Here is a 13,760-nt window from a genome sequence, read left to right as displayed (position 1 = left end):
CATGGGGCACATGTTTTGTTGAAAACTTTCACAGTAACCATGCTCCTATGAGCAAACCCATTCTACTGCACGTACCACCAATTACATCTGTAAATGGTGTGGTCATAGAAGTCTTTAATGTCAGGAGTGTTACACCTTGCCTGTCATACATTCACCCAGCCTAGCATCCCACAGGAGAAGTCATTGAACCGATAGGGAAGGAAATATTATTTGAAACCCTACAGTGAAAAGTTAAGGCAATAGTGAAAACATTTTAGTAAATTGTTCTGCACTGGCAGACACAGGCTTTTAAAACAATTTCTGTCCTCTAATTTTCTTTGAACACTCATCTCAGCATCATTACCAATGCTACTGATCAGGCCATCTCACATGCTAAAATACTAACCTTGCCGCAGCAAATGATTCTTCAACAACGAAAAGTTTATCTAAAATCAGTGAAATAATGCAATTAAGTAGCTCTGAATCTGCAGTCACAGGCCCATAAATACACCCGATCTCTAATTCCATGAACTCTGGCAGCATTCAGCTTTTAATGTGCTGCTGCCACTGCCACCATAGCTGCCTCAAACTGCAAAATAGTCACCCATCCCAGATCATGTCAGCCTTGGCTCAAAGGTAGCACTCTCGCCTGAGTCAGGAGGTCATGAGTTCAAATCACGTAATCTTATCTGACACTTCATTGCAGTATTGAACGAGTGCTGCATTGTCGGAAGTGGTGTCTTTTGGATGAGATGTTAAATTGAGGTCTTGTCCGCCCTCTCAGGTAGATGTAAAAGATCCTATAGCACTATTTAAAGAGGAGCAGGGAATTCTTCTGGTGCCCTGGCTGACATTCATCCCCCAATCAACAGTACCAAAAACACATTATCTGGTCATTTATCTCATTGCTAGTTGTAGGACCTTGCTTTACGTGAATTGGCTGCCATGTTTCCCTACAACCGTGACTACACTTCAAAATACTTAATTGGCGAGGAAGCATTTTGGGTCACCCTAAGATAGTGATAGACAAAATATAAATGTGAGTTCTTTCTCCTCTACCCCGCCCCCCCACCCCCCACCATGAAAACATGTGGTGTCCCATCATGACAATCTCTCCACCACAGCACCCTACCTAAAGGTGAAGGGAGCTAAAGTATTCCCCCCACATGATGGGAATTATGGTATCTGGGAAGGTTTAGCCACTATCCTCCCTTCTCCTCCTCACCCTCACTCAGATGAAAATCTGGGACAACACTCCCAGTCGAGATGATTTGCAGGAGTAGGCCATTCAGTTCCCCGAGCTTGTTCCGCCATTCAATATGTGCTATCAAAGTAAATGCATCTAGATATCTTTCAATAGGCTGTTGCATTTCAGTATATTTGTAATATCATTCAAGACTATTAATGAGTATTCGATGCCGACAGGACAAAAAGGTGAAAGGTGCACAGACATGTGTAGGAGAATGTGAGTCGCATTATTTGGTCACCTGATCAGGAGTATCCAACAGTCATGGGACAGAGCAGCTTTGATCTTATCGTAAATTCTAGAGTAAGGTGGTTAAAATCCATTTTGGCTGAAGGAAATTAATATGTTTTGGTCCTCCAAATGTGAAATAAAATCATGTACTGTTGGTAACACCCTCTTCTATGTAGATATAAGAAAGTTTCAGCAAATCCTCACAGCTATTTGAACATGTCGCCAAATCATGAATGACTCAAGTTAGTGGACTGTGCTGCAAGGGGGATTTAAAAAAAAAATAAAGTTTCTGCACAGCAGTAGCTAAAGGATGGGATAATGTCAAATATATTGCTTTGAAATGTAAGTATATAGAGCAATCCTCATACTTTTATCAATTTGGATTTAACTGCATCAGAAGATATACAGTTTTGGAAACCTCTGGTAACCTATACCTTGGTTCCTAATCCTGAGTTAGCAATCAGAAGCAAGAATCCTAGACAAATATTTCCACTGTAACCTACGGCCACTTCAGTCAATTGTAATGTTCCCATCACTGCTCAGATTAAGATCTACTAACTCTGCAAAGGCTGGTGATTGAATCTGGGGCTGTAATGTCAGGATTTTTGGGGGGGGGGGGTGGGGGTGGTGGTGAGAAGGGGAGAGAGTATTTGTGGAGCACCCCAGAGTTCAGTGTTGCGACCACTACTCTTTCTAATTTGCATCAATTACTTGAATTCTGACGCTCAATGCAAATTGAAACTAAAGTCAGAGGGGCAGTGCAATGAAAGGAGCCAAGAAATTACAGAATAAACTAAACAAAATTTGTGAACAGGTTAAACAATGGCAGATGAAATTTAAAGCAGACAAGTGTACAGTACTCTACATAGGAAGGAAAGAAGGGCATCATGCATACTTCATGAATGGAGTTAAAATAACCAAGGATGAAGTTGAAAGGATCAACATATCCAGCCAATGCAGAGTAACAAATAACAAAGCCAATTGAATGTTGAACCATATAGCCAAAACAGTAGAATGCAAGATAGAGGAGGTTGTGATCAAACTGTACAGCATTCTGATCAGACCACACACCAAGTACTGTGTACAGTTCTGATCACCATGAAACAAGGGAAACAATCAAATGCTGGAGGCAATGCAGAGAAGAGCCACAAGGCTGATCCCTAGTATCGGGGTATGATTGGATAAACTTGGGGTTTTCATCGTGGAAAGGTGGCATCGGAGAAATGATCTTAAGAGGTACAAGAGATAATAAAATTAGCATGAAAAAGGTTAATCTGGAATACTACTATAAAATAAACCGTGGGAATAAGACTAGGTATCACAAGTTCAAACTAGTACAAGGTAGCTCAGGAGGTTCTTCATGCAGAGAGTGATCAACACTTGCAATGGACTTCCAGGCAGAGTGGTGGAGGCAAAGAAACAATTAAATGCAGATAAAGAATGAGGAATATAGTGTTGCTCTGGATGGTTGAATTAAGATGGGTTGAATAGCCTTCCTCTATCATAAGCATCTTATGAACTGTACAGCTCAGTCACTTACTAGATAAACCCAATGAACCTATTGAGGAAGCAATGACGAAACCTTATCTAATATAAATCTACCCCATAGGAACAGGAGTAGGCCATTTAGCCCCTCAAGCCTGTTCCGCCATTCAATGAGATCATGGTTTATCTGTGACCTAACTCCATATACTCGCCGTAGCCCCATATCCCTTAATACCTTTAGTTAACAAAAATCTATCAATCTCAGATGTAAAATTAACAATAGAGCTAGCATCAACTGCCGTTCGCGGAGGAGAGCTCCAAACTTCTACCACTCCTTACATGTAGAAACGTTTCCTAACTTCACTCCTGAAGAGTCCAGGGTCTAATTTTTAGGCTATATCCCCTAGTCCTGGACTCCCCAACCTGCAGAAATAGTTTCTCTCTACTTATCCCATCAGTTCCCCTAAATATCTTGAAAACTTAGATCAAGTCACCCCTTAATCTTCTAAATTCCATGGAACACAACCTTAGTTTGTGTAATCTCTCCTCATAATTTAACCCTTGGAGTCCAGGTATCATTCTACGCTGCACTCCCTCCAAGGCCAATAAACCCTTTCTAAGGTGCTGTATCAAGAACTGAACACAGTACTCTAGGTGTGGTCTAACCAGGACTTTGTATAGCTGTAGCATAACTTCTACCCCCTTGATTTCTAGTGCTCTAGATAGAAAGGCCAGCATTCCATTAGCCTTTTTGCTAATTTTCTATATCTGTCCATGCCCCTAAGTCTCTTCAGACCTCCACGGTTTCAAGCTTTTCACCATTTAGAAAGTACTCTCATCTATCCTTTTTAGGTCCAAAGTGGATGACTTTTCACTTGCCTACAATAATAGCCATTTGCCAGTTTTGCCAATTCACTTAATTTATTAATATCTCTGTAATTTTATGCTTCCAGCTACACAGCTTACAATGCTGCCTATCTTTGTCTCATCAGCAAACTTGGATATGTGGCTCTCCATCCGTCATCTGAGTAGTTAATAAATAGTTAATAGTTGAGGCCGCAACACAGATCCCTGTGGGACACCACGAGTCACATCCTGCCAATTTGCGTATCTGTCCATTATCCCTACTCTCTCTCCTGCTGCTCAGCCAATTTCCTAACCAGGTCAATAATTTGCCCTCAATTCCATGAGTGCGACTTTAGCTAACAGTCTCTTATGAGGAACTTTATCAAATGCCTTCTGGAAGTCCAGAAAACCACAACCACAGTCATTTCCCTGTCCACTAGTCTAGTCACCCCTTCAAAATATTCAATCAGGTTCGTCAGACATGACCTACCCTTTACAAATCCATGCTGGCTCTCTCTGATCAGCTGAAAATTTTCAAGGTGTTCAGTCACTCTATCCTTAATTATAGACTCTAGTAATTTCCAGACAACAGATGTTAGGCTAACTGGTCTATAATTCCCTGGTTTCCGTCTCCCACCTTTCTTAAATAGCAGAGGACATGTGCAATTTTCTAATCTAAAGGAACGGTTCCTGAATCGAGAGAAGTTTGAAGATTATAATTAAGGCATCTGCAATGTTCTCACCTACTTCCTTTAAAACCCTGGGATGGAAACCATCTGGTCCTGGGGATTTGTCACTCTTTAGTGTCATTACTTTCTTCATTACTGTTAATTTGTTTACGTTAATTATGGTGCGTCCCTGACCCCGATTCAAAATTAGTTTCCTTGGGATGTCCGGCATACCACCTTCTTCCTCGACTGTAAATACTGACAGTAATTATTTAACATGTCCACCATATCTTATTTTCATTTAGAATATCACTATTATCAGTTTTTAACGGGGCCCACATTGCTCAACCACCCTCTTTTTCCTAATATAATTGTAAAAAAATTGTGTTGATTTTGATATCCCTTGCAAGTTTCTTTTCATACTCCCTTTTTGTAGCTCTTATATCTGTTGTGTCACCCTTTGCTGTTCTTTGTATCTTTCCCAGTAGCCAGGATCTGCACTACTTTTTGCAGTTTTGTATATTTTTCTTTCAGTTTTATGTTGTCCCTTACCTCCTTTGGCTGTTTTTTTTTGTCAAGTAGAGCTCTTCCTCCTTAGGGGCATAAACTGGTTCTGCATAATGTTAAATTCATTTTTGTACACCTCCCACTGATCATTTGTCATTTTACCCATTAACAGATTTACCCAGTTTACTGTGGACAGTGTCTGTCTCATCCCATTGAAGTCGGCTTTACCTAAATTTAGAATCTTAGTAGCTGATACGGGTTTCTTCCTTTCAAACACAACGTTGCGCTCGATCATATTATGATTGCTATTAGATAAATATTCACATGCCATTAGGCTGTTAACTAAATCTGGCTCATTACTCATTATTAAATCTAATATGACCTGCCCCCTTGTTGGTTCTATGACATATTGTTGTCCTGAACACACAAGAAATTCATTGCCTTTCTGACATGAGCTTGTCTGCTTATCCCAATCTATATGAAAGTTAAAATCCCCCATTAAACTACTCTGCCTTTGCTACTTGTCTAATCTCTGCATTTATACATTCTGCCACTTCACAGCTGCTACCAGGGGGCCTATACACAACTTCCACTACAGTCTTAAATCCTTTTCTATTTCTTAATTTTACCCATAAAGTCTCCACTGCCTGCTTACTTCTCATTATATCTCATCACTGAAGTAATTTCATCTTCGAGTCTGCTCCGCCATTCAGTAAGGTCATGGCTGATGATCTACCTCAACTTCACTTTCCTGCCCAATCCCCATTTCCTTTGAAAATCTACTTGTTCCATCTGTGCTGAAGTTGATGGCTCACTGACCCCTCACCCTTAACTTAGAGAATACCAGGATTCTGCTCTCTCCCTCAATGTGAACATCCCATATTAAAAAGCTTCCACCCTTCATCATCCAGCACTACGTACTCCCTTCCTAATGGTTCCATTCTACATTCAACTTCCTTTAGATCATGTACTTAGAGCACCCTTGTTCCTTTCACAACGTAATTGTGGAATCACTAAATCTTGCGCTCCTTCATGCAAAAAAAAATCTAAGTTTCTTTCAATTCTTCAAAAAGAAAGTTTCATGTATCTTGAAATTCCAACCAACACCTCAATTTGTCTTATTTCACCTTTAATCCACCATCTATTGGTATTCTTTGCCGTAATATTTCTTCTGATCTCAAATAGAACTCCCATATGGACTCTATTGCGAAAGATGCCTCGGTTCCCCTTTTCATGTCCAACACTTTTTTCTCTCAACTCTGAACACCCTGTAAAACAAGCCTGTCAAGGTTTGAATACTGCTATATTAGAGGAGGCTTTCTTTCATTCCTGGAGAGGAAAGCAGAATTATTGGATAGGATTTTCTTCTTATGTCTAGCCTCCAACCTCCTGCTCTGCCACAATGACTCTTGTCTATTTTTTTGATCTAGCTAGTCACTGCTTCTTTCAACCGTCTTCTCTCTTAATCTCCAAAGACACTGCTAAAATATGCTACATTCTCTAGATTTTAAGTCCGGCTCTCTTTTACATACTTAACTTTAATTTCCTGAAAAAAGCATTGAGACAAAACTGTAAGCTTCCCATTGATTTTAAGAAAGTGATCGTTTGACAATTTAAAAAAAAAAATCACAACAGATAAGTAACCTTGCCAATTTTTCTTACCTTCCCACTGGCATTCAGTTCCATGGACACCTACTACCTTCCAGTACCATCATTCATGTCAGCCGAACATGACCCTGTCCACTTGCACATTTCTAGCAGGGATCACTGGATAGCAATGAAGAGTGAGAATCTGGCCATTTTTCTCCTCACTAATCCAGGGGTGATTAGGTCAATTGTATATCTTGTTAAAAATGTATATAAGTGGCTCAGTGAGTAAATGCACGACATAATATGCTTTCAAGTCATAAAACTAAATTTAATTTCTTGTCTGTTCTGAGTTAGTTAATGTCAGTCAGGGCATTAGTGGGGCCACTATACTTGTTGAGTCCCTGGGATATGAATGAAGGGGATGGGGTGAAATCAGCCAGTGTTCTTGCTTCTGATCCCTATCTAGTAATCCTTGCTGAAATGAACATCAGTGGATATTTAGCAAGGACAAAGCTCAGGTGTGCTGCCCCCAAAGTCAAATAACCCACCAATACTTACTATTCCGGGTCGGACAAAGAACAGTTACATGGTCAAAGTGTTATCGTCACACGTGGAACCATATATCCAGAAAGATAGGATGAGAGAAAAAAAAATAGGAAAAAGCGCTATTTTCTTCAATTAGAATTAAATGGAATTGTAGATATTTACACTCATCTCAAATGGGGAAGTAAACATCCATGAGAAGTCGTAACATACTACCATATGCTCATAACGTAAAATCTCAACAGCATTAAAAGCTTCCTTTAGAGAATGCATTTATGGTAGCTCCATTGCTCTGTCCTATTAAAATTTTGTTTTGGCTTGCTTAGAAATTTAGGAACTATTTAAATAATGTCAAACAGCTCATATTCCTAACGTTGTGCTTGATGCCAGTACAAAATCCCACAATTTACTACTGTTTAATTCTTCAGGTTTACAGACTCTTCAGAAATTCTGCACATTGACAAATGAAATGACAGACAAAATGTTCACTGTGTCAATAATTCAATTTCTTTATTGTTGCTAGGGGGAGTTTAGTTGTAAGTATACCTCTGTGCACAAAAAAATACCAAGTGAAAGGTCACAGTGCGACTGTAGTTTCAGAATTCAACGCCATGTCATGGCCAAAACAAAAGCCAGCAAAACTTGGCATGGAACTCCGCACAGTCATTTTTTTCTTTTTTTAAATAAGAACACAGGACAAAATGTTCCTTTTAATTCATGTTCTTTTTTTTGAATTCAGCAAAATAATTTCTATAAAATAAAACTGCAAAATATTTAAATATAATAGGGTGGGTTGAGTCTGTTTTGCAGGGGTATTTGGTTTGAGACAAATTCCAAAAAATACACATTCAAGTTACCAATTTTTTTTCTTTTTTAAATACAGTATTTACTGATGATTTCCTCAAAATCCATAAACAAAAGGCTAGTTTTGGAATTGAGAATCCTGCAAGAATCATGACTAACCAGCAGTTTTTCTTAAAATTACAACCCTGCTTATATCTGAATTAGGTTGACAGGATGGGCAAGGAGCTAAGACAATTTCTTGCTTTCAAGTAGAATTGTGAATGCAACAAACTAGCGAGCTGCCTCCACAGTGGCAGTCATGTACATCTTTATTTACTTCTACTTCACTGGGCCGCGGTAGGAGGGAAGTTTAGAAGTTAATCTAAGTAAGCTCTACCAAGGAAATAAAACAAGCACACCGAGTACTGTCTATTATGCTCCAGGCATCCTGGCATAGCAACTGTTGCATATATTTTTTTTCCTTTAAATTCCTATAATTCAAAACTAATAATCCTTTATCCCACCCATAGACTGCCAAATATTAGATTTGAATATATGTGCAATTGAAAGCCACTTATACTCACATTTTTCTCCAATTGAACCATCAAGGTGTAACAAAAAAGAAAAAGCTCTGAGCAGAGCATTTGTTGCTCAGGGATTAAAAAACTGCTGTCATTAGGATCATCTTTTCTCATTGGCTACACTAATCTGATGTGAAGCCATGCTAAATGTTACAGCATAACTAGAGCTTCAAAATGATTCAACTAATACCAGAATGAAAAAAGGCAATGAAAAAGAGTTCCAGATCAACATTACATCACCATTGTCCCACATCAACCAAATGTTAAAAAGTCACCATCAAATAACCCAAAGTAAAAGCAACTCCGGTGGCATGAGTTAACATGTTTTTTTTTTGTCTGGTTGACATGGCCATGTATTTCGAAAATAATCTGATCCACACTGCCATTAGGCAGATAACCCTCAACGCTGAGCACAGCTGATAAAGCAAAGATTAGATTTTGTGTGTTTTGTAGGTCTGCAACACTCCTCAAGCAAATCAGCATTGCTGAGGATTTAACAGTCAAACATTAATATACTATATACACCTTGCCATTTATACATTAGCATCAGGCCATTTATTACAAAACACTATACACTTTTCCACTGCAGGCAGGTTATATGTCAACAGCATTTGCTCTGCAGGGCAGACAGTGAATAGACTCTCTCCACTCCAGGTTGGACAGTTTTTTTTTAAAAGATATTTCTTTCACTGGTGTAGACGGACCCAGAGAAGGTTGAACTGTAAGGCCTGGGCATGTGCTTGAGCCAGTGTCTTTATCAGGTACATGGGAGAATTATCTGCAAGTTAATCTTTTGCCTGTGATGCGGGAATGTCTTCACTGCCTTCCCAATTTTCTTGTGCTCGCTGACCTGTTCGCTGAGGATTGTTCATATGGTGTGCCACTGGGCCGGTGTATGGCTGACCATGCACATGGTTATTCTGTGAATCAAAAAAGATAAATTGAAATGCTTTAGGATAAAAACTAAATTAAGAAGGTTACACATTTTGTGCGGTAGAGTAAAAAGAGTAAAATTCAGAATATGTTTAAATAAAACTAAATCAGTCAGCAAAGTAGTGCAATAGCACAGAATGTTGGTGTAATGTGCACTGTGACAAAGTTCCCAATCTCAGATGGGTTGTTGGAGAAGACATACAGCACAGCGGTTCATTTTCTCACAGGTGAAAGGAAGAGGGATGGGAAGAGAAAAGGAGGAATAAAAATTCAGATCAATCCACCCTGTTCTCCTACACACTGGAACATGGTCGGGCTAACATATTCAGCATCCAAGATACATTGCCATCTTTGCCTTTTGGAAATGACCTTTCAGGTAAAGCTATTGACAGAATAACTTAAGATGATGGTCTATTAGGTTTTGGGTTCAATCCCCACTCCAATGACTTGAACACATAATCTACGCTGACACTTCAGTGCAGTACTGAGGGAATGCTGCATCTTTGAAGGTGCCATCTTTTGGATGAGACATTAAACCGAGTCCCTGTCTGCCCTCTGGGTGGACATAAAGATCCCATGACACTTTGAGGATGACCAAGGGAGTTTAAGTGCTTTGGGATGTCCAGGGGTCGTAAAAGGCATGTTCCTTTCTTCTTTCCTGGTAGTGTTCTTCATTCTTTGAGTGATATGTATTTTCCACAATCTTAAGTGTGTGAAAGAAGCAGAATTAAACATTTTTAAAACTCTACCTCCTCATTTTTAAAAAATGCCGAATTCTCTTTAGGTCTCCCCATACTATTTCCAGCCTGAGTGGATGGGCAAGACACCCACTTCCACAGTTAAATGTACCCTGGAATTGCTTTGTGTCCAGTTTCTCAAATCTGCATGAGGGGAGCGCACTGAAGCATCCCCCAATGGCATAGCTGCAACTACGAATGCTGAGAAGAATCTCAAACTTGAACCTACATCTTGCGACTCCATTGTAAAGAAGGAACTTGCATTTATATAGCATTTTATTACATCCTCAGGACGCCCCAAGCACTTTTAGAACCAATGGATTATTTTTTGAAGTGCAGTCACTACTGTTATGCAGCCAAATACAGCAGTCAATTTGTGCACACATGGTCCCACAAACAGCAAATGACCAGATAATCTGCTTTGGTTGAGGGAGGAATGTTAGCTGGGACACCAAGAGAACTCCCTGCTCTGCTTTGAATAGTGTCAGGGATCTCTTACGTCCATCTGAAAGACACTATCTGACGGTGCAAAACTCCCTCAGTACTTCATTGAAACATAGAAAATAGGATCAAGAGTAGGCCATTCGGCTCTTCGGGCCTGCTCTGCCATTCAAAATGATCATGGCTGATCGTCTAACTCAGTACCTTGTTCCCGCTTTTTCCCCATATCCCTTGATCCCTTTAGCCCTTCACTAAGATGTCAGCCTAGAATATGTGCTCAAGTCTGTAGTGGGGCTTAAATGCAATACCTTCTGACTTAAAGCCAAAAGTGTGCTATCTACTGAGACAAGTAAACAGTGACAGCGTACATTAGTATGCTCACCACCTTAAAAATAAAAAACATCAGGAAGCATCCCCAAATTTGACATAAAAAGCAGTACTCAAAAATCATGACAGGTTTGTGGTCAGGAAGTGTGCGCTACACAAACCTTTTTATTTTTTTTTTACTAGTCGATCTCCTATGACATTGCACACAAGAAGTTGAGAGATTGTGCACTCTTCAGGTGAGTCAGGAGGAAAAAGAGGAATAATTGGACCAGGGCCAAAGGAGGACTGCGATGCTGGAGGGCAGAACAGCCAGAAACAGAAGATACAGATACAGCAGGGTTAAAAGCTGCTGGACGGAATGCAAGGGAGGGTTAGAGGCCAGGAAAGGGTGGGGGGAGAAGTTTGTGTAAGGTTCGAGGCTGCAGGAGGGGCATGAGGAAAAAAAGCAGAGCCTGGTAAAAGGCCTGGTTTTTCTGGACTGGGGGGGGGGGGGGGGGGGGGCGCGGGGGGGGGGGCCAGGGGAAGAGAGAAATGAAGGCCAGAGGAATTGGCTGCAGTAGTGGAAGCAGTGACACCAGTATGGCAAACCTGGCTAGTGTGAAACTGATGATGTTTTGGGGTGGGGAGGTCAGGAAGAAGGAGGCGGAGCGTGGGGAGGAGCAGGCGGGGAAGGTAAGTTTGGGGGGGGGGCGGGGGGGGAGGAGAGAGGGGAACACAAGAGAGGGAAAGTTGGGAGAGGAGAGAAGAGAGGGAAAGTTGAGGGAGGAGGAAGGAAAGAAGAAAGAATTTTGGGGAGGAGAGCAGATAGGGTAGGCTGGGGGGGGGGGGGGGGGAGGGGGGGGAAGAGGGAAGAGGAGAAGTAGGTTGGGGGGGGGGGGGGGGGAAGAAGAGAGAGAAGGTGGGGGGGAAAAGAGAGGAATAGTTTAGGGGAAGAGAGGGAAAGTTCGGGGGGGGGGGGGAAGGGAAAGAGGGGCACGGTGAGGGCGGATGCCTTTGCAGTGCTGCTTGGGAAGTTTGCTTCCAAGAGGCAAATCAAGGACGGCAGCTTCCGTCAGACTCGAGCAACTTTACACAATGGCAGCAGCTGATAACAGATCAGCAAAATGTTGAACAGTGGGGATGGGGACCAGGCACGGCCGAGAAGACCTTAATATATCATTTGCACAGCGAGCCACAGAGTGGCTGATCAGCAAGGGACGAGCATCAGGGTGGGCTGCTGAAGTACCAATGAGCGAGGGCCTGCAGTGGTTGCAAATATTTTACCAACTTAACTATATTTAAGGCAACATTCCCCATAGCACCTGAGAATAAGCCTCCAAAACTGATTAAGCAGCTTAGAGGTCCAAGCTGTTAGTCAGATGAAACAGTAGGGAGAGGAATGAGACATAGCGAATTTAATAGAAGAGCAATTCCCAGCAATAAGGCAAGAACCTAAAGGGAATGAATAGAATCATCAATATTTAATACCAAAAAACATATCTGAAGTTTAAAAGTTTATAAAGTTTAAAACCAACTTACCCGACAGGAAAAATCATGTAAAAAAAATTCAAGATGGCATCGAAGCGAGGAGAAACAGCTCAGATTTAGTTCACAATGCCAACCAGTGGCTAACTTGTGCAATTACAAATGATGACAACTTTATACATACACACAGCTTCTCCTGTGGTATTGCATGTGGAGTCAAGACCAAATGTAGTCTTCAGGTGAAGCAGAGTTAGAGGGTAGAGGGCAACTGGACCAAGGTGTGCAGGCAAAATTCTCCATTTGAAATCATACAATCTGTCCTGATTTTTATATACTACATTATTTATAAATAGCAAAGGAGCTGGGAGATGCAAAATTGAGGTATTGTAATGCTGGCACTGGCAGGAATGTATAAATTAGAATCATAGAATGATACAGCACAGAAGGAGGCCATGTGGCTCATCGTGCTTGTTCTTTGAAAGAGCTATCCAATTAATCCCACTCCCCTGCTCTTTCCCCATAGCCATGCAAATTTTTCCCCTTCAAGTATTTATCCAATTCCCTTTTGAAAGTTGCTACTGAATCTGCTTCCACCACCCTTTCAGGCAGTGCATCTCAGATCATAACAACTTCCTGCGTAAATTTTTTTCCCCCCTCATGTCGCCTCTGATTCTTTTGCCAATTACCTTAAATCTGTCCCCTCTGGTTACTGACCCTTCTGCCATTGGAAACAGTTTCTCCTTATTTACTCTCATCAAAACCCTTCATGATTTTGAACACCTCTACCAAATCGCCCTTTAACCTTCTCTGGTCTAAGGAGAATAATCCCAGTTTCTCAAGTCTCTCCATGTAACTGAAGTCTTTCATCCCTGGTACCATTCAAGTAAATCTCCACTGCACCCTCTTTAAGGCCTTGACATCCTTCCTAAGTGTGGTGCCCAGAATTGGTCACAATACTGCAGCTGGGGCCCAACCAGTGTTTGCTAGCTTTTGTACTCTTATGCCTCTATTTATAAATCCAAAGATCCCATATGCCTTTTTAACAGCCTTCTCAACTTGCCCTGTGCCACCTTCTAAGATTTGTGTACGTACACCCTCAGGATACTTTGTTCTTGCACCCCTGTTAAAATTGTACCATTTAGTTTATATTGCCTCCGATTCCTCATTCTTCCCACCAAAATGATTCACTTCACACTTCTCTGCATTAAATTTCATCTGCTATGTGTCTGCCCATTTCACCATTCTGTCTATGTCCTCCTGAAGTCTATTACTATCCTCCTCACTGTTTACTATATTTCCATGTTTAGTATCATCTGCAAACTTTGAAATTATGCCCCACATACCCAAGTCCAGATCATTAATATGTAACAATAAGTGCAGTGGACCCAACACCGGCCCC

General features: G+C 41.0%; 1 protein-coding gene across 2 annotated transcripts in view; it reads right to left on the bottom strand.

The window, feature by feature from the left end:
* Window positions 1-7,579: 7,579 nt before the first annotated feature.
* The window catches only part of usp9 (ubiquitin specific peptidase 9), a 269,941-nt gene continuing 263,760 nt past the window's right edge, over window positions 7,580-13,760 (bottom strand). For both annotated transcript variants that reach the window (XM_067992885.1, XM_067992886.1), the window contains exon 45: window positions 7,580-9,379. In XM_067992885.1, coding sequence (XP_067848986.1) covers window positions 9,245-9,379 — 135 coding nt within the window. In that variant the 3' untranslated portion in view covers window positions 7,580-9,244. The remainder of the gene's footprint in view (window positions 9,380-13,760) is intronic.

Source organism: Heptranchias perlo, chromosome 11 (genome assembly GCF_035084215.1).
Source record: "Heptranchias perlo isolate sHepPer1 chromosome 11, sHepPer1.hap1, whole genome shotgun sequence".
NCBI classification, from domain to species: Eukaryota; Metazoa; Chordata; class Chondrichthyes; order Hexanchiformes; family Hexanchidae; genus Heptranchias; species Heptranchias perlo.
The sequence above is the reverse complement of the archived record's forward strand: the minus strand, read 5'-3'. Positions and strand labels throughout refer to the sequence as shown.